This window comes from Adiantum capillus-veneris, chromosome 7 (genome assembly GCF_014529385.1).
Source record: "Adiantum capillus-veneris isolate H3 chromosome 7, ASM1452938v2, whole genome shotgun sequence".
Taxonomy (NCBI): Eukaryota; Viridiplantae; Streptophyta; class Polypodiopsida; order Polypodiales; family Pteridaceae; genus Adiantum; species Adiantum capillus-veneris.
In genome coordinates this window covers 76,920,216-76,947,125 of record NC_140937.1, presented here as the reverse complement: position 1 = coordinate 76,947,125, position 26,910 = coordinate 76,920,216, and the positions used below count along the sequence as shown (strand labels likewise).

The 26,910-nt window shown below is 44.2% G+C and overlaps 1 protein-coding gene across 1 annotated transcript in view; it reads left to right on the top strand.

The window, feature by feature from the left end:
• The first annotated feature begins 11,349 nt into the window (after positions 1-11,349).
• Positions 11,350-26,910, top strand: part of LOC147454089 (uncharacterized) — a 147,211-nt gene continuing 131,650 nt past the window's right edge. Inside the window, exons 1-2 of the mRNA XM_086517264.1 lie at positions 11,350-11,557; positions 16,665-16,737. Coding sequence (XP_086373390.1) covers positions 11,489-11,557; positions 16,665-16,737 — 142 coding nt within the window. The 5' untranslated portion in view covers positions 11,350-11,488. The remainder of the gene's footprint in view (positions 11,558-16,664; positions 16,738-26,910) is intronic.

Sequence of the window (26,910 nt, the reverse complement as noted above, 5' to 3'; positions counted from 1 at the left end):
ATGTCTAGTAGCCTTTGCAAGCGTTAAGAGTATGTTCCCATTTGGGCTTGACACCCAACAATCCCCCCCTCAAGCCCGAATTGGACAAGCAACTCATGATGCCTCGAGTTTTTGGTATACTCGTAAACCATGAGTTTTAGGTTTTCTCACAACCAAGGATTTTTGGTTTATCCATAACCTGGTGCTAGGTCAGTAACCCCCCCTTGAACAGATAGGGTGTAGGTCAAATATGAAGCTACCAAAAATGGAGTTTTTGGTTCACTGCCAAACCTTGGGTTTAAGGTGTACCCAGTAACCTCATGAGAAGTGATAGAAAAAAAAGGCTGAGAACTGAGAAAAATGGGGAGGTCTTACCACTCATATGTGGTGGCAGTGTCTATAACCCGTACAATGATGATAACTGACAAGCATGACAATGACTGACAACAAGTAATGTAAAAGAGGCTTTGACTAGAAAACATATTTTTGTTGACAAAACATAACAGATCTTATGATACTGAAGGTAAAATACTTTGTGAAATCTTGTACTGCAACCTCGAAGGAGATCTTTATCGTGTAGCATTTGCTAATGTACTGAGTGCTCGAAGCAAATCCATCTTCGTTGTTGGGACCTTCGATATGTCGTAATCCTTGGACAAGATAAATATTTGCATACACACCAAGACGTGTAGGCATAATACCCACATAGCCGCAAGAGTCCCCACAACACTCCCATGACCTTCACAAATTGCTTGAAATCCTTTCCAAGTGCTATATCATGTGCAACGGCCAAAACTCGGTTAACTTCCACTCGCAAAGCTAAGGCAAGGCTTCTGGCTGCTCTTGCGAGGTGTGAATGATCTCTTAAAGGGATTAAATAAGTGGACAATTAGATAACTTAGTGTGAAAACCAAAGAAAAAATGATTTTGCTAACTCTCTGCAACACATCAAGAGCGCGATGGCGATCAGGTATTAGGATGACGTTGAAGTTGGTTCGCTTAGTCTGGGTTATGAAGCTTCGGCCTGTGTCTTTGTGATCACCAAACTATGCAACTGCGCACCATCTACAAGCTTTGCAATTTGGCCAAGCGCTACAATCGACATCAGTTTAGAATGCAGTAGATTAGGCGAGCTTCTCCACTCACTGCCTGAGAGCTATTTGCATGCAAAACTTGGCTTCATCACCTAATCTTTGAGAGATGCAGATCGTTCAACCTATTATGCCTACAACGCCCGCCTCTACAGCCGCCAGACTTGTGATGCTCTTTGGGATGCAGCAGAAAACGGACCCTGCCTGAGAGCTTGTAGCTCTGTGTGCCTCCTGGAGCACCTTGGGCTGCAGTCCTTGCCTGCCTATCTACAGCTTCCGGTTGTGTCGAAACCTTCCCTTGCTAGCGTTAAGCTTTTCCTCGCTTCTAGAGGCGACGGTTCTCTCAAGCTAGGTCGATCCGAGGCCGCCAAGGCTCTGATACCAGTTGTTGGGACTTGAGCTAGGGCGGGTGGAGCCGGAGGATAGCCATGGTGTGGTGTTGAGCAGCAGATGCGAGAAAGAGGGAGAGAGAGAGCAGAGATTCGACACTGCAGCCAAAAAAATAACGTTGTATTCTTCTTTTGTGAAGCCTTACATATATAGAGTCTAGATTGATTTCGACCATCCTTTATACATGCAATGTCCAGTAGCCTTTGCATGCGTTAAGAGTGTGTTCCCATTTGGGCTTGACACCCAACAAGTGAGAGGAGGAGAGAGAAGTTAGCAATAGAGAGAGAGGGATAGGGAGAGGGTAAGGGGGATTGAGAGAGAGGGGAAGGATGAGAGAGAGAGAGAGAGAGAGAGAGGGGGGGGGAGAGAGAGAGAGAGAGAGAGAGAGAGAGAGAGAGAGAGAGAGAGAGAGAGAGAGAGGGGAGTAGGAAATGGGAGTGAAAGGTAGAGAGAGATGGACGAAGAGGGAGACAATGAGAGAAGTAAGAGGTAGAGAGCTCTGAAAGGGAAAGAGTCAGAGAGAAATAGAGAGTGAGAGGGAGGGGGATAGGGGAGTTAGAAGATAGAGAGAGGGAGAGGGAGAGAAAGATTGAGAGGCGGAGAGTAGAGAGAGTGTCATAAAATCTAATATCTAACCAACCCAAATGATTTTCTCATATTAAACCAATTAATGTGGGTGAATAAATGGGAACAAGGGTTAGAATATAGACATGTGCTTATGGATCTATCTCAACATGGGACCAAAGGTAAGGGGTCCAAATGAGAGATGGTCTATCAAAGAGCAATGCCATTTAATGGGGCTTAAAAGACCTTAGGGTTAGCTTCATTAAAAAGACCTCCAAAGGTTTGTGTAAAAGTCCTTAGACCTTAGGTTAAAGCTAGGTCTATGCTTGAGGTGCTTGATGATAAAAAGTGCATGAGATGCTTGATAGCTAAGGTGCAACTTAAGCTAGGCATGGATGACTTCTCTCCTTCCAAAAGGGCACCTCTTGCTCAAGAGGCAAGAAGGACACATGTCAAGCCCCTAGCTAGGTTGCCCTCAAGGAGTGTCCAAAGCCTATTGGTTGATCCTTAGAGAGGTCCGATGAGGATTTAACTAATTAAATTAATTGTTTAGGCATTTATCAAGCCCTCTCTCTCAAAGAGGAAAGGAGGACACTTGACCAAAGACTACCTCTACTGCTTGACTTGACCCAGGCTTGTGATTGGCTAGGCTTGAGACAACCAATGAGCAAAAATTATGAGCTAGAATGAGGGGTCGACCCAAGCAACTAGGGGGCTTGCTTGTAGGGTATACTCTCTCTCTCTCTCTCTCTCTCTCTCTCTCTCTCTCTCTCTCTCTCTCTCTCTCTCATTGTGTGAAGTGCAAAGTGCAAGAGCTCCATCTCCTTCTCCAAGCTTGTTGAGAAGTTGAGAGCCTACACCAACACTCTTGGCTAGGAATGCAAATCCAACCAAGAGACATGCTTCAATGCTTAAACTTGCCATCTTCTTCATCTTCACTACTATGATATTATCCTATGCTAAGCAAGAAGAGTGACGATAAGCGAGGAGCTACTTCTTTCTCCTATAAAGTTTCTTCTTCCTCTTTTCTACCCTCATTCCCCGCTAGCTCTCTCCACTTTTGAAGGTGTTTGAGGCCTTGGGACTGAGGCCAGGATGGTTAATGTTTTTACAAAGATTATGTTATGCTCGTGATGCATGAATTTATCCATCTTTATTGCATCACCTAGGTCACAAGGAGCACAAAGATTGTATTGTACCAAGTCTCTCTTGATGGGAGAATCTATAATACAAAAGCCTATTGGAGGGGGGAACGGCTCCACATAAATCTGATCATCAACTGTTATCAAGTTCTCTAACTCTCTCTCTTGCAAACTTATTCTTCATGCCAAGTTAACTAAGTATTATGGTTATGTTGCTACCGCTAATTAAGTTCACCCTCTATGTTCTCAGGGTAGTCTCATGAAAATGCTCACTCTAATTCTCTTAATTCTGCTATTCTCAAAGCTCATAGGCCATTTCCATTACATTGGTATCAGAGCTATTGGTTTCTCTTTTCTTGCTTAAGAAGAGAGGTCCTTAAGTTGTCCATGAAAAGTTAGACATGTTCATTGCAATAGGGTAAGTGGGGCAGAAATCTATTATCTTGGTTGAGAAGGACTTAGTTCGAGGTACACCGTTGGGAACTATAGTCTTAGTAAGGGAGCCTCTCGAGGCTTGCCTTTGGCTTAACCATTATTGAGCTACGAGAAAGCTCAACAGGAACCATAATCAACGGAGCAATGCTAGACCCTCTCCACTAGTCTTTGCAATCAACAATGTCTAAACCACAGGTGTGGCTGCTTGAGAACTAGTTTTCAAAGGTAAAGAAGAGTAGCGACTAAGGTTTTTGAGGGTACCAAAGCACAAAGTAATCTATACATAAGTTTAATTAGCATGGCTGACAATAACCAAGAGAGTAGGATGAACATTGATAACTTTGAATTTGCACATGAAGGTGATAATGATGATGTCTCCATGCTTGTTAATTATCTGGTTACTAGGTTGCATCAAGCTATGGGCAACCCTGCTTTGCAAGCCAAAGTTACCCCAACAACTTCGTGCTTATGAAATTTCCCTTCCTCTCCAAGAGGAGAGAGAGCGTAGGAGGCCTCTTAATGAGACTCCCAAAAGAAGACTCTCTCCCATAAGAGAGGAGGAATCCAAAGAACAAGAAAGAAGCGAATCCCTAAGTTCCTCTGAAGATGTGGCTCCATAAAGACAGTGGTCTAGACGATCGCCAACTCCTCCCAAGAGGAAACGGTCAGCCTATATTCCTTCTCCTTGTCACTCCGAAAGGGAAGAGAGGAAACAAAGGAAGAAAAAGGAAAGAAAGAGGTTTCCCTCTTCTCCTTCTTCTTCACCTTCCTCCTCTTTGGACAAAAGCAACAGCTATTCTCCTAGAGAATATAAGAGGAGAGGACATCACAAATCTTACCTTGAAAGGCGAAGGTCCCAAAAGCTCAAGAATTTCAAAGAGAGGGAGGAAAGAGTATCTCTTTTCTCACCTATGATGACACCTTTGGTGCTAAAAAAGTATTGGCCTTCATCCAGCAATTTGATGTGGCCTTTGGAGACGAGGGCTTCATGGAGTCCTCCAAGCTACACCATGTGGCTATGCACTTCCAAAAATATGCTCCTCAATTGTGGGCTAGTCTTCATGGCAATGGCGAAGCCCCAAAGACATGGAAAACTCTACGAGTTTCCATCATGAAGCAATTCATTGAAGCGATGCAAAGGACAAAGTGCTTACTGAATGGTGGATTTTGAAGCTGCTCTGCAATGAGTGAAAAGTTTTGGGATTTACATCTCAAGGCTATTGTCTTTCAAAAGATAGACTTTGCCAAGCAAAAGTAACAATTATGTGTGGGATTACCTGAAGAGATGGCCGAGTAAGCCAACTGCCAACGGCCTGGTTCTATGACCGAAGTAATCCACCATACTATGGTTGCTTTGTGCATCAATTTCCAACAAGGGGCTAGAAGGAATGTCAAGCCCATGGAAAGCAAAGACAAAAGTGATGCAAAGGGGAGAAAAATTGCCCAAAATTCTTCTCAATGCAATTCCAACAACAACAACAACAACAATCGCTCCAAGGAGAAGGGAGTTTACAAAGGTAAAAATAAACTCTCTCCTGAAGAGCTAGAAGCTTTTCGTAAGGACCACAGATGTTTTAAGTGTGATGAGCAAGGACATGGCTACCGTTCTTGCCCCAAAAGAAATGCCCGCAATGAGACTCCTAGAGCTTCCACGATCGAAGCTCCAAAAGAGGATGCTCATTGCAAAGGATCACCTCTCTCCTATGCTTGGGGAAAGGTAAGGGAGCATGATACCTTTATCATGTTTGACCGTGGCTCTACTCACAACTTTATATCAACGGAGTTGGCCACTAAGTTCGGCATTCAAGCTTTCGAGATGGGAGATATTGTAACTGTCAGATGGAGATTTCAAGGGACATCAAGCCTCCGTTACAACCTTCATTTCGAAGTTGAGGCTTCATGTCCAAAGCTACGTCGACAAAGAAGACTTTTTCATCTCTCCTCTCCAAACATGTGGATGTTATCCTAGGGGCACCATGGTTCAATCGCATGGCTGCCAACATGAAGTTCCCTGAAAGAATCTACTTTACCTACAGGGAAAAGAACATGTATATAAATGCTAGTGAAGCCGGTTATACTATACCACTTGTAAATTCACCTGCTTAATGAAAAGATCAGTTTCTGCGTACATGATTTTTGTCAAAGAGTTTCTAAATGATGCTAATGTTTTAACAAAGCAAAGTGTTAGGAATCAAGAAGAATTAGACTTGTCTAATTTTCTAAATGGGTTCCAAGATGTGTTCATCAAAGATATCCCTACGGACTTACCTCCAAAACGAGAGGATGATGACCATCGAATTGAGCTCCTACTAGGAAGCTCACTGCCTAACAAGCCTCCTTATTAAGTTTCCCAAGCTCAACAAGAGGAGATCATGAGGCAAGTACAAGAATTGGTAGACAAAGGGATGGTGATGCTTGGATCCTCTTCCTTTTGTTCTCCAATCCTTTTAGTGAAAAAGAAAGATGGTACATACCGCATGTGTGTGGAATATCGAGCGCTAAACCATATCACTATCAAAAATAGATTTTCCGTACCGCGGGTAGAAGATATGTTTGATAATCTACAAGGTTTGACCTACTTCAATAGGATTGACCTTAAAAGTGTCTATCATCAAATAAGGATAGTGAATGAAGATATCCTAAAGACCGTGTTTTGTACAACGTTTGGTCTTTATGAATATATAGTCATGCCTTTTAGCTTGACTAATGCATTGGCCACATTCAATCGTTTGATGGAGAAAATATTTAGACCCTACCGCAAGTTCACTGGAGTGTTCTTTGAAGGTATCATCATCTACTCCAAGTCCTTGGAGGAGCACAAGCAACATCTCCAGGTAAATTTTCAAGCTTTGAGGGAGACAAGCTTTTTATCAATCAAAAGAAGAGAAAATTTTTCCTTCAAGAGATTCAATAACTTAGGTCATATTATCTCTTAGCTGGTATCCGTATGGATCCATCAAAGTTGGAGGTAATAAAAGCATGGCCTAATCCAAGGAATCTACATGAGCTAAGAAGCTTTATTGGTATGTGTGAATACTATAGACGCTTCAAAGCCTAATTCTCTCGAATAGCAAGACCATTCCATGACTTAACAAAGAAGAACGTTAAGTATTTATGGACTGCTAAAGAGAAAAATACTTTTGACAAGCTCAAAGAGAAGCTTACCTCCCAACCAGTCCTTATACTTCCGGATCTCTCAAATCCATTTGAGGTCCAATGTGATGCTTGTGATGATTACCTTGGAGCAGTCTTTCTTCAAGAAGGGCATGCCATAGCATATGAGAGACGAAGGCTCAATATGGATGAACGGGTCTTGGGTATATATGAAAAAGAACTTTTAGTTGTTCTACATGCCCTAGACACATGGAAGCTATTGGGGACTCTATCTCAAGTACATCATGACGCAAACCAAGCTTTCCAACAAACAAATGAGGGGGACAAATTTTCTTTCGCAATTTTATTTTCATATTGCTCACATTGCTGGTAAGCATAATCAAGTGGCCGATGCACTTTCACGACGATCACGAGTTAATGCGATGTCTATAGCAACTCACAATGATCTATCTTCTATGATAGATGAGGATGCTACTGACCCCGAATTTAGAGGCATAATGTCAGTCCTTGCATTGGGGAAGAAAGAAGAACCATTTACCTTGCAGGATGGTTATCTTCCCCATGGCAATAGGCTATGTGTTACCCTCTCCCTTTGTGAGAGAGTTATGTATGAATCCCATGCTCTTCCTATGCAGCGGGGCATAGAGGCATTCAACCTACTCTTTGAGGAATAGAGACGTACTTCTATTGGCCTACCATGAAAGTAAACATACAAGAATATGTTTCAAAATGTGTGGTATGCCAAAAGACCAAGTATGATAGAGGGAAGCAACTTGGATTACTCCAGCCATTGCCAATCCCTAATTCACCATGAGAGATTATATCCATGGATTTTATCTTTGGATTACCCAAGTCTATACTTGGGAATACGGAAATATGGACAATAGTCGACAGGTTTAGCAAGCAAGCACATTTTATTCCTGTCAAAAAGACTATTAGGCACACCAAATGGCAACCCTCTTCATATCTTAGATTTTCAAACACTATGGATTGCCAACATCCATTGTGTCAGATAGAGATCTTAGAATGACCAATAATTTTTGGAAAGGTCTCTTTGAAAGTTTAGGTACAAGATTGAATTTCTCTTCGGCCTATCACCCACAAACGGATGGCCAAAGTGAGATAGACAATCTTACGATTTTGATCTACTAAAGACTTATGCTATTAAATTAGATCAATGCTCACAATGAGAGAAGTACTTATCCCTTGTAGAGTATGCGTACAATAATAATGTCCATACTACTACGGGAAAGACACCTTTTTCAGATCATAGAGGGAAGACCTAAAAGTCCCTTGCTACTTAAAGTACATGGCAAGATCTTCGCTGCTGATGAGCATAGCCGTGGCCTACAAAATTCTTTCCAAAAGATTAAGAAGTCTATATCCATATCTCAACAAAGGCAAAAGGCTACTGCTGATAAGCATAAAAGGGCCTTAACATTCAAAGAAAATGACTGGATATTACTTAAGTTTTCCAAGGCTCGATTGAGGCAAATAACGGGCAAAAATCCTACGGGCCATCAAAATTATTATGCTAAACTAGCAAAAAGATACTATGGTCCTTTTCAAATCTTGAAGCCAATCAATGAGATGGCTTATCAACTCAAGTTGCCCAACCATTGGCTCATACACAAAGATTTTCATGTGAGCCTACTTAAGCCCTACAAAGGAGAGCCACCAAGTGAACCAATTATTGAAGACCCTCTTGAAATCGAAGACCAAGAAGAGGTGCTATAACCCGAAGCTATCCTTTGGCAAGAAAACAAGGTACTATGACATGGTAAGATTATCCGATGGTATCTTATTAAGTTAAAAAGTTATCCTTTTGAAGATGCTAGATGGATGCAATGAATACATCTCAAGGATAGTATGAACCTTGTCAATGCTTACAATGCTACATAGTAGTAAGCAAATGTACATGTTTCTTTTAAATGACCAATGTTTTTGTCTTATAAGACTAATTCTCTTTTTATTGTGCACAAATTTGAGTAGTATGCATACTTAGAATCATGTTTGTGATGATGACGTCTCTCAAACACCAAGTATAATTTGTCACTCTACTTTGGGAGAATAAAATGGACTCAAGAGCAGACATGCTTGCGGCAACTAAGTCTCCCAAGCCCCAAATGGATTAATCATCCATCTTGGAATGATGTTGTAGGGTAAAAAGGGATCCTCTACCCACTAAGAAACATCGACTAATGACTAAGGCTTTATCTCTTCTACCTCATAGTCGAGGACGACTATGATTTCAAGAGAGAGACAATGTCATAAATTCTAATATCTAACCAACCCGGATGACTTTCTCATATTAAATTGACCATTTAATGTGGAAGAATAAACGGGAACAAGGGTTAGAATATAAACATGTTCTTATGGATCTATCTCAACACGGGACCAAAAGGTTTGTGTAAAAGTCCTTAGACCTTAGGGTAAAGCTAGGCCTATGCTTGAGGTTCTTGATAATAAAAAGTGCATGAGATTCTTGATAGCTAAGGTGCAACTTAAGCTAGGCATGTGCTTGAAGGTTCAAGTCAATCCCTACAAGGAGGGGGCGAGCCGTTGAGGCTAGGGGGATGGTAGAGAGAGAGGCCATACTCTTACTAACCCTATGCTTGATGACTAGGTGCTTAAGAAAGTAGGGGGCCAAGTTGCTTGGGCTTGAAAGTCAATATACAAGCCTACAAATGAGGGGGCGAGCCATGCAAGTAGGGGGGGTGGTTGGATGACTTCTCTCCCTCCCAAAGGACACCCCTTGCTCAAGAGGCAAGAAGGACACATGTCAAGCCCCTAGCTAGGTTGCCTTCAAGGAGTGTCCAAAGCCTATTGGTTGATCTTATAGAGGTCCAATGAGGATTTAGCTAATTCAATGAATTATTTAGGCATTTATCAAGCTCTCTCTCTCAAAGAGTAAAGGAGGACACTTGTCCAAAGACTACCTCTACTGCTTGACTTGACCTAGTCTTGTGATTGGCTAGGCTTGAGAGAGCCAATGAGCAAAAAGTATGAGCTAGAATGAGGGGTCCACCCAAGCAACTAGGGGGCTTGCTTTCGTGGTATACTCTCTCTCTCTCTCTCTCTCTCTCTCTCTCACACACACACACACACACACACACACACACACACATGCATGCGTGCGCGTGCGTGCACACACACACACACACACACACACTCGTTGTGTGAAGTGCAAAGTGCAAGAGCTCCATCTCCTTCTCCAAGCTTGTTGAGACGTTGAGAGCCTACACCAACACCCTTGGTTAGGGAATGCAAAGCCAACCAAGAGACATGCTTCAATGCTTAAGCTTGCCATCTTCTTCATCTTCATTACTATGCTATCATGCTATGCTAAGCAAGAAGAGTGATGATAAGTGAGAAACTATTTCTTTCTCCTATGAATGTTTCTTCTTCCTCTCTCCACCTTTGAAGGTGTTTGAGGCCTTGGGATTGAGGCCGGGGATGGTTAATGATTTTACAAAGATTATGTTTTGCTCATGAAGCATGTGTGAGAGAGAGAGAGAGAGAGAGAGAGAGAGAGAGAGGGTGGTAGGGGAAGAACGGAGTGGGAGAAGAAAACCTTGAGGAAGGTAGGAGGAGATGGAGAGAGAGCGATTGGAGGAAAAAATGGAGGAAAGTAGGGTGGCTAGAGGAGGAGATGGAAGGAGGAAGTGGAGGAGAGGGAGGATGTTGAAAGAGGAGGCTGAGGAGAAGGAGTAAGAGAAGAGGAGGAAGCACATGGGCGGCGAGACAAGGAAGGAGAGGTAGGGAGGGCAGCCCTCAAAAAAAAAAAAAAAACTCGCTCCAAAGCTCGGTCTGTTGAGCTCGCTCAAAGACCTACCTCCTATATTGGAAGGCCCTCAAAATTTTAATAGTAGTCTTTTAAAATAACACATCCCCATAGTAAGCAAGTCATTTGAAGGGCTAAATTTGGGACAAGGACAATGGGGGAAACCTAGTGTAGGAGGTCAAAAGGTGGAGTCACTTGCAATACCAAGTCCCCTCTGTGTCTAGAGGGTGGTTAAAAAACCCCTAGCTAAAGGCGTTTAGGTTGGGTTCAGATTGCACACTTTTTTTTGAGTCTAGATAATGTGTGCCAATCACATTTTGCGCCTATAACTCTGGGGTTCGCACTGCAACTGGACTTCCTCCTCTCTCTCCCACGTGGACTCCAGCTCATGGAACATGACTACAAATCTCTTTTCGGCCTGCACACCCCGCCCAAGAGGTGGAACAAGGAGACACAACCAATCAACGAGTAGTGATCGTGTCCTTTTTCTGTGTGATCGTCTGCGCTGTGCGAATTGCTGGTTGGACCATGTGCTAGAGTGTCTCTCTACCGGGTGGAAAAGGTAGCTTGCGTAGAGGGAGGTCCATTGTACAGTCTGAATGCACTCTTAGAAAATGCCCTACATTTTTGGAAAAGATAGGGTGTATGGGCCCCTCAAAAGCATATTCAGAGAGCCTAAGGGGGAGCTCATCAACCTACGATGCCCACACATGCTTCTGCTTTCGAGATGGGCATCTCAGTGAGATTCTTGTTGTTTTCTGAATTTACCCCAGCTGGTACCCTCTACTTTGTAGCAGTGAATACTTAAATGAAAATGAGTTAGTGATACCTCTTCCCTGTTGCATGGGCCTTTTGGGTTGAAGTAATAGCCGGGTCGCACTCACAACAAAAATCCCAAAAAAAGGTGGTAACAAGTTGATCATAGCCTCCTTCAAATTTTGAAACCAGCATAGCAACAACGGCACACAAGTCTGCTGCTAGAGGCTCAAATGGACTCCATTCCAGGCACCGGTTTCTCATCGACAATCAACACCTTGTCTGTTAATCGGCGCACTACCGTACGCCTCTCTCTCTCTCTCTCTCTCTCTCTCTCTCTCTCTCTCTCTCTCTGCGCACGTTCTTTCTTCTACGCGGGAGAGGGGGGGAAGAAAGAAATCAAAATCTACACTAATCAACGGGAAAGGAAGAAAATGCAATTTGCCGTGGACGAACGATGGCTAGTAATGTCATCATTGTCTAGGTCCATACTCAATGCGATACAGCTAGTAGCCTAGTTCTTGTCTAGGCCCACGCCCAATGCATCTTAGTTTGTCTTGATATAGAATGATGCTTCCTACCATGTCTTCTCGGTTGATTTCTTTTATACCAAAGGGCGGAGACCCTTCTACTTATTGTCAAAGTCCACAATGTGGAAGCGTAGAGAGAGAGAGAGAGAGAGAGAGAGAGAGAGAGAGAGAGAGAGAGAGAGAGAGAGAGAGAAAGAAAAGAAGAAGAAGAAGAAGAAGAAGAAGAAGAGAGTTTTAACGTCGTAGGAAACTATCCCAAGAGACCTTAAAGACCTAGCCGACGAGGAATTGAACTCAAGACCTGTTATGGGAAATGGCATAACCAATCTACCACACTTGAGAGAGAGAGAGAGAGAGAGAGAGAGAGAGAGAGAGAGAGAGTTTATGTCAAATAAGTAAAATACGTACCTAATATACAAAATAACAAATAGGATCAATTTGGGCCTTCACTTGAGATACCTAAACTTTAACACCATCTCTGCAATTCATAGAGTACATATGTATGAAGGCCAAGTTGATCAAGATGCTAACATGGACACCCTAGCAGAGTCGAGCATTCCACAATGCCACAATGAAACACAGGCCGGCAAGAGATAGCGTTTCAACATGCTCTATAAAATGTAGTCCAACTGGTCATGCAGACCTCTACTTTCAACAGTGTATCAAAATGTTGTCGTTGAGGGCTCAAAAGCTGGACAAATTCTCATGCATGCGTTTCAAAATGCTTAGCTGAGTTGGCCTCGTCTTTCTGCTGCGTCTCAAAACGCAAGCTCCGGGACTTCTTTTCCCCTTCTATGTGAGCAGTTCTCCCTTCAAGATCTTTCTTTAGGATCAAAGAGCTTGAATCTCTAATACCATGTCAAAGTTGACGATGCGGAAGCGTAATGTAGAGAGAGAATGCACAAGAGAGAGAAAGAGAGAGAGTTTGTTCTGAACCAACCAACTAGCAATGAATAGATGATTATACAGTGGGGGCAGAGTGCTGCCTTTATACTACCTGGGGAACTTAAGTACTCCCCCCTCAAGAATTGCCCAACCCACAATCATGTCAAGTGAAATAAATACTTGAAGGACAAAATAGTAAATAGGATCACTCGGGGCCTTCACTTGAGATGCATAAACTTCACTTGAGGCCGATTACTCTCACGTCCTTCGCGTATAAGATTTTGGTTGGGACGATTAGTGCATAGTTGGGACACTTCTTGCTAACTTAACCTTTTATACGGCAGTTGAATGGGCATGACAGTCAGGACAGCCACTGCCTGTTATGCTTCTCGACTTTTTGAAGGCATATGATTGGGGCGTTTGGGACTTCTTAGAGGGCACTTTGCAAAGGATGGGCTTTCCTATGGGTATACAAGAAGCATGCTCTGTAGATGTCCATGCCTAGCCAAAAAAAAGAAAGAGAGAGATTGACAGGTGTACGATAAAATGCATGGGTGGTTTCAAGGTAGCCCGTGGTCATGGCTAGTAGAGAATGCCTTATGTAGGCATCTATAAAGTAGTTGGCTAGATGGTTGTAACTTGAAGTGATATGTGGTTTTTAGGGGTGAGAGATTTATGCATAGGAAGGTGTTTAGATAGACAATTTGCTCTAGAGCACTTTATAGATAGAGACAAGTAGCATTCTACGAAGGGAAAGAGTTCCTGGAGATAACCGGGGACTTAGGGCCACGTTTTTTGAGAAAACTCTCTGCGAGACAGAAGTAGTAGCTTTGACCTTCTCATGAAACCCTTCAACCATTGTTGGTGGCTATGTCCTATACATAATAACAATCACTGCATGCTCATGTTTCACCAAAAAAAATCCTTGTGCGCGCGCACACACCATAGTAACAGGGGATGCTCATTGTTGGGTTTCCTATCCCCACTGTCCTCCCGTTCCCCGTGTCGTAGCACCATGTCCCAGCTCTTTGGGACACGTTTCATGTTACTATCTCATACACACACCCACACCCATAGACATACACACTTTTGTTGTCTTTTTTGATTAATGTACAAGTGGGAAACCTCAAAGTAGGAAAACCCATCAGAAAGATCAGATACAAAAGGAAGAACTTAGAAGGGTTCCATAGTGTGAAGGCTCTAAAAGCATACATAGGAGAACTGTAGGATATCTGGGATATGTCCCCAACATCAAGGGCAAAATGCATGGATTGCCTAAGTGAAATCTTGAACGAAGGAAAGGGATCTGCATCATGCTGATGAAACATGCGAAAATTGCATTGGCGCCACAAAGACCATAGAGGACCCATGTGAAGAAGATTGCAAATCATTGAAGGGAAGTTGGGAGAATGCGAAAAGCCCGGAACCATTTGTGGAAAACTACCGAGGGAAAGTGGAGGCGCATACAGGCTGATATGCGGTCAAGGAAGGCCCTAGTGAAGCGACAATCCCAAAGCAGGCGTTTGACAGTCTCGTCTCGTTACAGGCTAAACATATAACACAACAAGAAGAGTTGATGTGACACACACTAAGGAGAGTTCCAACAGGGAGAACTCCTAGCAAACAGCGCCATAGAAACAGACGTTCCTTTAGAGGCAAATGGCTCTTCCGATTTGCAATAAGATCCTTTCTCCACCATTGTTCAGATTTATGCAAAGACCATAGCGCATTACAATGGTCAGCCAGCCAAGACTCATGCAAGAGAAGCATAAATGTTGCAGACAGAAATGGAAACAAAAGGTGTGTCAAATGTGACGATAATGCACACCCAAACCAAAGCATGTAGCTGCCTTAGGAAAACGAAGCATATTCCGAGATGTGTCAGCCACATTATCCACTGTGCGTATGCCACGACAAGAAAGGAAGTACACCTGGTGTGGCGACCGGTCAACAAGAGTAAGAGAGAATGCCATACTCTAGTGAATGCTTTCCAAGCGTAGCGAATTTCCATTTGGTTGTTGTCTGCCATGCCATGAAAGATGAGCCGTAATGTCTTTCCAAGCAAAGAGTAAACTAGTGGTAATCGAGCAAGTAGGAGTGACTGACCATCTTGCCAAACACAATCTACCAGAGAGGGAGGTCTTCCATTGACCAAAGGCGGAAGTGGTAACATGCTGACGTAGTGAGGCAACATGGCCTTCCTCGCAAGAGCGTGGCGCGGCGAAGGTCCAAAGTATTCAGCCCCCCAAAACGCTTCGTAGTGCAAAGTTTCTCCACTGATAACAAAGAGAGCCCTTTCTTGTGGGAATTAGTGCGCCTTAAATGTGATAATATCAGACATAAGCGATATGAGACAAGGACGAGGCCAATGAAACAACGGGAAGTAGAACTGAACATAGGCCATCATGATGCTCTGTACAATACGAAGCCAAATATGTAATTGCCATGCGGACAGTTTCCAATATTGCAATTTGAGGTTCAGGCATTGCACAACCCAATCCACTTGCTAAGGATTGGTTACCTTCAGCCAATAGGATACCCCAAGTGTCTGACAATCACATGCGGATCAAGAATATCCCCAGGCCACAAAAGATGGTGCTAGTCACGTGCATTAAGAGGTAGGAGTTTGGATTCTCGAAAATTGACCTAAAGGCCTGCCGCAAACCCAAACGTATCCAAATTCCAATGCTTGCATAATCTCTCGCATGTCATACCGGTTATTGCGAGGCATGCACAATGAGTCATCGGCATTAGCGTGCCCAAGAAAGTCATTTCCAAAATTGCAACCCGTGAAGACGACCAAGCAAAGTCAAATGATCCAAATGCAACAACAAGAGGTGAGTGGCAATGGCATACAATAAAGCATTGAGGTGGCAACCTTGCCTGACAGAGCATTCAAGTGGCCAAGGGTCAGTCAACTCACCATCAAGAAGGCCAAAAGACGTACTATGAGCATACAAGAAATATACAACATTGGCTAACTTAGGACTAAATCCAAGGGCCCGCATTGTGTTGGCAATGAAATCCCACTGTATCGTATCAAAGGCCTTTTCAATGTCTACCTGCATCACAAGTACATCTTGGGTGGATATATTTGGCATATTCCATTCTAATCAAGACATTAGCCAAATTATCATTGATTTGGCGACGAGGGATTAAGCCATACTGAACCGGATGGATACCGACAAGAAGAGGCTCCTTGATGCAATGTACAATCATCTTAGCTAATATAACTGGCATAAGAGCGATTGACCACCTATGAGAGAAATGCTCACAAAGCGTCTGTTTGGGTAATAATTATAGCAAGCCTTCTTCCCAAGATAATGGCAAGTTCTGCTTAGTCCACACAACATTCATCATGTAGAGTAAAGGCTCTTTAAGGGCTCCCAAAAGGAGATAAAAATTCCACAGTGAGCCCATCCAAACCAGGGGAACGCCATCCGCCGAGAGCAAGTAACGATGAGTGCAATTCATTTTCAGTAAAATCAACCTGCATTGCTTGTGCATCTAAATAAAAAAAGTTGGCGTGCATGATGAGTTTCAGCAGAAGCTGGAGGAGGAGCAACAAATACATTCCCAAGGTGTGAAGCCGTGGCATCAACAAGCTCACGTTTTGAGGCTGTCCCAGACACACACAGACACACACACATACACAAGCTTATTGTTGTCTATGCATGTTTATAAATTCTTGTGTCTATGTTGCAACTGCCAATGTGCGTGGGTGTATCCTTACACACGTAAAGGCACATACAAATGCACAAACACATACCCACACATATTATGACCGCATCTAAAACTACTTGTTTAGTCCAATATTGACTAGTAGAGAAATTGAATGGTGTGCAAACATAACAACTTTTTTCAGCATCATCAATGATGGACACTTTTATGTATGATGACTGTGTTACAAAGTGTCTAATGTAAAAACTGAATAGTATTTCAGTGAGCAAAAATTGCAGAAATATCTAAAATTGCTCATATTATATATATACAGAAGCGTATTGTGAGCCGTGTAATGTATGCTGCCAAGACTGTAAATAAAGAAACAAGCAAACAGCATCTTTTGAGTACGTCCTTTTTTCCTTTTTGCAATGTGAAATCTCTGTTTGGTTCACAAATAAGGTAGGTGGCTACTCTTGCAGCTGTCTTCTTTTGCATCAATCATAGAACTTTTTTCTCAATTGTCCAAACTCGAATGATGCTAAGGTTTTTATTTGTCATTTACACCTTCATTTTTGTATGTCTAACCGTTTTCCTGTGAATCTCTTCATTTTGTTTTCTGCTTCTGTCATGTTTTGTCCACAGTACAACTTGTCACAAATGTGACGATGTGGCAACCTTGGACTTAGTAAATGAAGCCCCAAAGTGACCGAACACTTTATTAAAGCGCTGGGGACTAATTCTTGATGCAAAGATTGCTGACGTGGCACTTTTGGATTTTGCACCGCAAAATGCGGCAATCTGTACAGTAGTTCGTACGGCCAATTTAGAAGCTTTTTGCATGGGCTTTTTGGGCAAGTGAAAAGCAAAATGGGTCACCTAGTTAAGGGGCCCCATATAAGCTATAAATAAGAGCCTTGGGGGTCTCTCTCAACAGATTAGCTTGGGAGCAATCGCAGAGGAGAACCCTTGGCCATTGTACTTTTGTGGTCATCAATCAAGAAAGAAATGCCGAAAGAGGCGCGAGTCTTTGGGGCCAGTGCATGTAGAAGCGGAATTCCAACTTTTCGTGTCAACGCTTCTCTCTCTTTTTTCAAGTTCAGATGTTACAGTTCTGTTCGTATGTTTCTATTGATCTTGCTTGAGTGTCCAAGCTTGTTATAGTGGTATCCGAGCTCAGACGATTCTTCCCTAGGAAGGATTTGATCCTTTTTTTGCAGCACACATGGGTTCTGTTGGAAATAGGGTTGCAAGGAAACACACACAGCTTGGAGAAGATGAAGAAGCTCAAGGCACACAACAAAGAGTATATTGCTTAGTGCACAAACGAAAGATAAGTTAGCCCTACAATGATGAGCGTATATACAATGCACGGGGAAAAAAACCTCCTAGTGAAGGAAAAAATGCCCCGGCAGTCCTCAGTGTGTTCTCACACATCACTACCACATATGTATGGTAACAAATCCCCCCCCCCCCCGGAGAACGAGGGCTGGCACCTAGCGTAAAGGGAAGTGCCATGCTCAAAGGACATGATCAATACACAAAGGAGACTAAGCCCAAAGCTTTGCAGAAAGCTTCAAACTTCTCACGAGGCAATTCCTTTGTGAAAAGATCTGCAAGGTTGTCCTATGTCGGCACATAAGCCAAGCTGACCTCTCATGCTGAGAGTCTCTCTCTGACATCGTGGTAATGCACAATGTGAGCATGAAAAACTGGGTTCCTTACAACTGCTAATGCGCTCTAACTGTCAGTGTAGATGATGTTGGCAGTGTCATGTCCAACACCCAAATCAACCATAAGGCGTCTCAGCCATACACACTCAACCGTAGCTGTGAAGAGTGCCCTGTACTCAGCCTCGCAACTTCCATGTACTCAGCCTCGCAACTGGAAGTGGCCACAATAGGTTGCTTCTTGCTCAACCATGATATGCTGAACTGCCGAGCATGAAACAAAAACAACTCGTGGACACTTGCGTGTCATAACAACCAGCCCAATCTGAGCCTGAAAAAGCATGTAAATCTGGCGGCAATGATCCCCCCTTGGGATAAAACAACCCAAGATGTAAAGTGCCACTCAAGTAGCGAAAGATCCTCTTGACAACTTGCCAATGCTTAAACCTTGGGCTATGCATAAATTTGCTAACCTGTGAGACTACAAATTGAATATTTGGCCTCGTATTGCGTACATAAATAAGGCATCCAAAAACAATAAAGAGTGACATTGGCAGGATCACTAGCATCATGCAGACTAATTTCAAACCTGTTTCCATTGGAGTAGCAATAGGTTTGCAGTCCTCAAGTCCAAACTTACATAACAATGCCTCTATGTAGCTTGTTTGACACAAGGCAATGCCACCATCACACTGCTTAAACTGTATGCCCAAGTAATGAAGTAACAACCCCAAGTCTTTCATCTTGAAAGTAGCATTCAAATTAGCCTTAAATTCAGCAATATGTGTCTCATTTAGTCCAGTGATCATCAACAAACCATCAACATAAAGAATGACGATGAGAAATACATCACCCTCACGTTTTACATACAAAGTGCTTTCTGTTGCACTGTTACGAAAGCCTTGTTTAACCAAATGAGTGTCAGCTTTCTCATACCAAGCACGAGGAGACTGCTACAACCCATACAAAGCTTTCTTACATTTGCACACTTTTATCTTCCTGTCCTTTCTTGACAAAACCGTGAGGCTGCATTACATAAACTTCCTCAAATATATCACCATTCAAGAAAGCAGTAACAATGTCTTATTGATATACATCCCATCCAAAATGAGCAGCCAATGGACATAGAAAACGAGCAGTAGTCATACGACAAGTGGGAGCAAAAGTCTCTTCATAATCTATGCCTTTCTGTTGTACAAGTCGAGCCTTATAGCGATCAATCTCACCATACGGTTTACGTTTTAACTTGTAAACCCACTTCGCACCAATGGCCTTTTTTCCAAGAGGCAAATCACATAAAGTCCATGTGTCATTTTCTATAAGTGCATCGTATTCTGATTGCATGGTAGCCATCCAATCTCCTGAATTGTGTACTTCATTAAAAGGCAGAGGTTCCTCCCCATCACATAAACTAGAAACAGCCAAAGCATAACAATCTAACGCATAAGATGCATGGTGAGAATCTGAACGAGTACGACTAGACAAAGGTGCATCCAATTTACTATCGCGTAAAGTATGCACCAACCATTTTGGCATACCTCTAGCCTCTTCATGTACATTGGTGTTTTATCCCACGACTGGTCAGACATGCATTAAACTCATGAGACATATACTTCCCTCTTCGATCTGAACGGAGGACTTCCATAGTACATTTAGAGACATTTTCATCCATAGCCAGAAATTGAAGCACATAAACACTTTGGACTTAGCTTTAAGCGGATACACCCATGCATGCCTGGAGCACGAAGTATAGGTAATTGCCTAAGGACGGAGTTTGCATAGGCCCACAAACATCATTATGCATAAGTTGCAATCTGCATGTAGCCCTAACTAACCCATCCTTTGGAAACTTCGAACGCTGCATCTTACCCAAAATACAACCTTCTCAAACATGCTCCACAGGTGCTTCAAGAGGTGGCAAAGAAGCAACCATATCAGATTTTTACAAACGCAACAAACTGACAAAAAGTTTTGCCTCTGAAACAGCCTTTGAATCCACAATTGCATTTGCAAAATTCTGCCCACACTTGTCATACAAAGTGAGCTTATACAACGCACGACACAAAATGCCAGATGCAACTATTTCATCACCAAAACTGAGATCATGAACTGTACATCTGTAGCAGGCTATAGTGTCACCTTCACAGGACACACAGTTAGTACAGTTGGTCTAGGCTGGTTCACACTAGATGGACTCTCTTGGCTGGGCAGTGACGTGGCAACAGGGATACGGACGGTGGTCTAGTGGACATCGTGGCCAGGTCACCACCACTTAGTTTGGGGATAGATTTAGATGGTTGACATTTATGAGCCATTGGTGGCTCTTTATGGTTGTACATATGAGTAGTAGATGTTGGGTCATCGGATTATTTTTCTAGCTCTATGGTCCAGCGTCGTCGTTAGGAGTAGTGAGTCTATACACAGCACGTCTTCACCATCCCTGCACATCTGAGCCTCGACCCCCCATTGTACCTGTGAGTCCTGGGCTGGAGCTGAGTGCGTTGCCACGCTTGAGTCTGTATCAGTTCTTTGAGATAGTCGAGTCATATGTTGTGGTCTGCTGTTGTTGTGTCTCTGTGAGCTCAATTGTTGTCTATTGTTCCTTTGTTTTCAGTCTGTTTTGAGTGAGATTGTCACGCACATTGCTCTGAGGAGTACCCATTGTAGAGAGCACGACACACTATCCGCGCTAGAGGTGCTCTCATTTTGGCGATCACGATGGGATCTCAACTGAAGTCTCACTCTCTTTTGAGAATACAGACAGTGAAGCTAGTGGTTTTTACCTAGCTTCGCCTACCTTGCCTTGCATTGTGTGGTCTCCTGGTCTGGTCTCCTCTTGCCCTGGTCCAACTGGTCCTCTCTCGCCCTAATCCTCTCTCGCCCTGGTCCAACCAGCCCTCGTCCTTGAACTAGTCCTTCCTCGACCTTGGTCTAGTCCTCTTCGTCCCTGGTCCAGCCTGGGTCTAGTCACTTGCCTGGTCTAGTAGAGTTTAGACCTGTCTTCAGCCAGTTAAAGCTTTTCTTGCCCAAAGCTTGGTTGGATTGGTGGTCGCTGTATGACACATACAAGGCGGTCAGTCGAGCGTCAAAGAGCACTACTGAGTCCTCTGAAGTACTACAACAGAAGATGACCCTTGGTACCTAGTAGAAGTCCATCAACCTCATCACCCATACCTCCACATACGACATCACCCATTCCTCCATCCGGTTCCACATCTTCCAGACCACCTTCCCCAGTAAAGCTCTCTCCTATTCTGTTACAGCAGGCTATTGAGCAACGGGCTCCTGAGCAAGCGGCCATGGAGGCGTTGGCTAGTGTTTTGGCCAAGGTAAACATCAAGTTCCCTACCTTCAAAGGACTCTCTTCAGAAGATGCTGACAACCATGCAAGGAGGTTTGTATCTCTCTGTAGGGGTCGTGGTCTTAATAGAGAAGATGCTTATTTGGTACTCTTTCCATCTACCTTGGATGGCTTAGCAGACAAATGGTACAACCAGTTTGCAGAGAACCATTTTGCAACTTGGGAAGCCTTAAGACAACAGTTCTGTGCAGCTTTCAGGCCAGGTGAATACCAGGAAAAGGTTTTGGATGAGTTGGCCAACATGGTGCTCTAGCCAGAGGAGACTTTTGCAGAACTTATGACTAAAACCAAGTCTCTGGTTGCCAAGCTTCCCCAGCAACCCGGTGAATTTATGGTTAAGAAGTGGGTGGAGAAGGCGCTTCCCAAAACTTCTCAGCAAAAACTCCGAGAGTCTCCGACCCGACGCCACTCTGGAGGAGTTCATCGCAGCTGCTACTAGGATAGAGGGGGCTAGGAAGCTGTTCAACAACTCCCCTCACATAGAGACCCCCTCTGTGTTTTCGGAGAGTCTTGATGATCCATTGACTTCTTTACATAGAGAACTTGAAGCTCTAGAACTACAACACGCTCTTCAAGAGGAGAAATCAACCTCTCTTTGACAAGAGAAACCACTGCATCTTGAGGCTTTGGATCAAATCAAGAGAGAGCTAGAAGAGCTTCGGTCTCAGCAGGAGACTAAGGCTATGGTATGGTGCAGCTCGTGTCGCTCTCCAGGACATCTTCCATAGGACTGTCCCCTTCGGGCTTATTGCCACTTCTGCAAAAAGTCGGGGCATGAAGACAAGGATTGCTACTATATCAAGGGATTGCGGCAAATACAACAAAGTCTAGGTCCTTCTCTCCAACATGGGATAGCACCTGCATTCAACATGGTTTCACCCTATGGCCATCAAAACCCGATGCCACCTCTACTGACAACACCTCCTATGCAAAATATGCAAGGTATGCACAACAACTTTGCATCCCCCAACTGTTATCATGCTAGTACTCCTTCAGTCCCCCAAAGCTTCTACACTTCAGCATCCGGCCCCATGCAGCAAGGGCCGAGACCACCTCGCCCCTCCAATAGGCCAATTTTGTGCTACAGGTGCGGGGAGTATTGACATTATCAGAGCAAATGTCCGTTGCCCGAAGGTTCCCCTCCTTGCCGACACCGCCCTGAAGCTAAGGATCACTATAGTAAGGACTGCCCAAAACAACGTGCTTCCACATCTGCAACCACAAGCCAAAACCGGCAGGAGTTTACATTCCCAAAGGTTAACCTCATCACAGTAAGCACCATCTGACAGGCCCCACCTTCCACTCTTGTAGTTGCCTCTCGCGACGGGTTGAAGCAGGTGGAAGAGCAGGTTGGGGTGCTCACACGGGCACAGGGAGCTGATCTTGGTCTTAGCCTCCCTGGTGGTCCAATTTTTCCCTCCCCAGTCACACAAATGAGTCAAACTCACTTAGTAGCTGACAAACCAGTAGATAGTGCCAAGAGCCAACCTACCTCTCTTCTATCAGATATTGATGGTGCTTTCATGGAAGCAGTAGAGGACTTGCAGAAGCTTAAGATACCAGAGGAAGATCTGATCAAAAGAGAGAAGCCTACAGCAGAGTCTATCTTGAAAAACACCTTTCAGCAAGTGTCACTGTACGACATGTTTCGACTTGATGCAAATTTCTGAAGTGACACCCTTTGCATCATCCAGTCTCTGTATCCTGGTGCAGGACCTAGTGGCGGGCACTTGCCTGTGCAGCCCTTGGAGTCCTACATGATTTAATATCCAGCTGCTCCCCTCACCGACTACAAAAGTTCTCGTCTCACTGTGTCTATTCTTGGGCATCAATTCTCAGGCGTCATAGTGGATGGTGGATCTGGGATCAATCTGATGCCAGAATTTACTATGTTGGCCTTAGGTCTGCAGCCTACCCGTCCTGCTCCATTCACTGTTACACTGGCAGACCAGAGGACAGTCTACCCCGTGGGCATAGTGGAGAAGGTGCCGCTGATGGTACAAGACTTCACATTTAGCTTGGATTTTGTGGTGGTCAGTCCATCCTCAGGTGGATGGAGGATTTCCTTTGCTTATTAGTAGATCATAGTTGCGGCATACTAAGGCACTTCATGATTGGGGAAACAACGCCATGTGGATACATACTCCTGGCTCCCCCATGCAACCAATTCGGCTCGAAGGAGGTATGGATCCAGTGGTTCATCATAGCTCATTGTCAGTATAGTCAAACCGCACCTCGATGCCATGCTACGTGGTCTCTATTCAAACCCCACCTGTGCCGGTAACACTCTCTCTCACAGCTCCTCAGACAGACACCAGTGTCCCAAACCCTACATCAGAAAGTGTGCCAGTCGAAGAAGTAAGCGTGTTAGTCCCTGATTCCCATGATTCAAGTGTTCCTCTAATGGAAGCCGTCGGCCTTGGTGAACCTATAACACATCACCGAAGGGGGAAGAAATCTCCTATGCATGAACTCGCCAATGATTCCCCCTTTCCTCTAGCTTCTCCTAGGTTGGACGTTCCGTCTCCTCAAAAGCACTCTGCTATATCTGTGTCTGAAGATTTACCCTTCGATGAGCTTCCACCAGGATGGTTACAAGAAGAGTATGCAGAGTTTCCAATCGATCAAACACCAGTCCATGATATCTCGAAGCTCCAAGAGGCAGCTCACTTCTCAACTTCCGAAGTACCCTCCACAGTTACACCTCCTGACCCGGTCAAAAAAGTCAACCTGGACGACCCTGACAACCCTCAACATGTCCTCTTAGCAGCTTGGTTATGGGAGCATCCCGCATTACTTGATCAGGTAGTTTCTTTTATACACTCTTTTAAAGATGTTTTTGCTTAGTCCTAGAAGGATTTGGAAGGGATCCCACCAGAATTGGGTGTCCACACTATCCCTCTGGTTGAAGAGGCTAAGCTTGTCAGAGGCCGAGCTTACAAGCTCAACCCAAAGTATGTAGAGGCTGTTAAGTCAGAGCTCGAAAAAATGCAAGAGGCACGGATCATTGTACCTGTAGAGCACTCTGAGTGGTTATCACCCATGGTGATAGCACCTAAGAAGCAGTCCAATAAAATCCATGTGTGCGTAGATTACCGCGCTTTGAACAAGATAACTATCCCAGATGGTTTTCCCACCTTTCACTAAGCGTGTGCTCGAAGATGTAGGAGGGCATGTATTGTACAGTTTCATGGATGGGTTCAGTGGATACAATCAGTTGGGTATCCATCCAGGTGATCAGCTTAAAACGGCCTTTGTGACTCCCTGGGGTATTTTTATCTACACTAGGATGTCGTTTGGGTTGAAAAACGCTCCACCTTCCTTCAATCGAGCAATATATCTTATATTCTGTCCTTTACTTACGGATCATTTTCGCATCTTCATGGACGATTTTTCGACCTTCTCAGGTGCCCAATGTTCAAACCCAGTGGAAAATCTAGAGGAGCACCTTGCTCAGCTCTCTGATGTCTTCCTCAGGTGCAGAGAGGCACGCCTAAAGCTCAATCCTAACAAATGTCATTTTTTGGTCACTGAGGGCACACTTCTAGGCCATGTGGTGTCTGCCAAAGGTTTAGCGCATGACCTAGAGAAGATCGTGGCCATCTTGAAATTACCACCTTCCAACAACCCGAAAGGTGTTCAGAGCTTTGTGGGCCACACAGGCTATCATCGCGGGTTTATACGAATGTATGCACAGGTGGCTCAACCATTGACCCGATTCACTAGTGCTACTGTACCATTCCAATGGTCAAAACCTGAGGCTGAAGCATTTGCATACCTCAAAAAACGCCTCACTGAAGCACCTATTCTAGTGGCTCCAGATTGGTCTTTGCCTTTTCATGTGCTTACTGATGCCAGTCAACTGGCTGTGGGGGCTGTGCTGACTCAGCCTAGTAAGGAGTACAACCTGGATCGTCCTGTTCACTATGCCAGTCGCCTGCTCACCAAAGCAGAGCGCAACTACAGCACTGCAGAAAGGGAAGGTTTGGCTATGGTGTATTCTTTATAGAAGTTTCGTCATTACTTGTTAGGGGTTCACTTCACTATCATCACGGATCATCATGCGCTACGCTATCTTTTGAATAAACCCCAAGTTGCAGGAAGAGTCTAGAGGTGGCTACTGATATTCCAGGAATTCGATTTCGAAGTAGTTCTTAGTCCAGGCAAGCGGCATGTCATGGCCGACCATCTCTTTCGCATACATACAAGTGAGCCCAATACTGGGGTTGATGATGACTTTCCGGATAGTAATCTCTTTAAGGTCGACACGACCCCAGAATGGTATGGAGATGTGTTACATCTGCTCTCTACTGGCCTATATCCTGAGAATGCTTCTCCCTTGCAAAAAAGAAGACTCTTGTTGAAGTCTAGACCCTTCTCTTTGATTGGCGGACAGCTCTACAAATCTGGGCCAGATGGTGTGCTGCGCAGGTGCATCTCCCCTCATGAAGTAGACCACATTCTGGAGGATGCACACAGTGGTCCTACAGGTGGCCACTACCCTGGTCACATCACGGCGCAAAAAATCTTACAGACCGGCTTATGGTGGCCCTATATATTTAGAGATACTATTGCTCATGTCAAGATTTTTGATGTCTGTCAATGATGTGCGCCCAAGCCTAGCAAGCAATCTAATCGCCCTCTGCAAATATCTATGGCATGGTTGCCCTTTGAGCGATGGGGCTTGGACTTTGTTGGTCCAATTACTCCATCTGCTCAACCCGACAATCGTAAATATCTCCTGGTAGCAACGGATTATGCAACAAAGTGGGCCAAAGTGGTGGCTACCATCGACTGTACAGTCGCCACTGTCGCAAAATTTTTGTATGAAAATATTTTTTTGCAGGTTTGGGTGTCCTCTGGAAATCACCAGTGATCGAGGTAGTCATTTCGTCAACGACCTGATCTTCACACTCCTCACGAACTACAAGATTTTTCATCGCAAATCTTGCTCTTACTATCCTAGAGCAAATGGGCAAGCTGAGAGCACTAACAAAGTGCTAATCGCGCTTCTCAGGAAAGCTTGTCACCTGCATCCAACATCTTGGGCTCAGGCTATCTGTAGCGTGGATAATATGTCGTCCTCTCTACATTGTGGGTGCCCCTCAGCGCAATGTGCGTGGCAATCTCACTCAAACAAATGGAAACTCACTCAAACAGAATGAAACACAGAAACAATGGATAACAAGAGAACAATAGAAACACAATAGTGGACCAGAACATGTGGACTCGACTATCTCAAAGAACCATGTACAGACTATGGCGTGGCAGCACACTCAGCTCCAGCCCTGGACTCACAAGTACAAATGGGGGTGTCGAGGCTCAGATGTGCAGGGTGAGTGCCGAGGTGCTCTGTGTAAGACTCGCTCCAAGACGACGACCAGACCATCCATGAAAGATCCTGATAATGACCCAACGGCTACTACTCATAGATACAATCATAAAGAGTCACCAACGGCTCATAAATGTCAGCCAGCTAAGTGTGACGTGGCCACATGTCCACTAGGCCACCATCCGTATCCTTGCCACGTGTCACTGCCCAGAGTGTC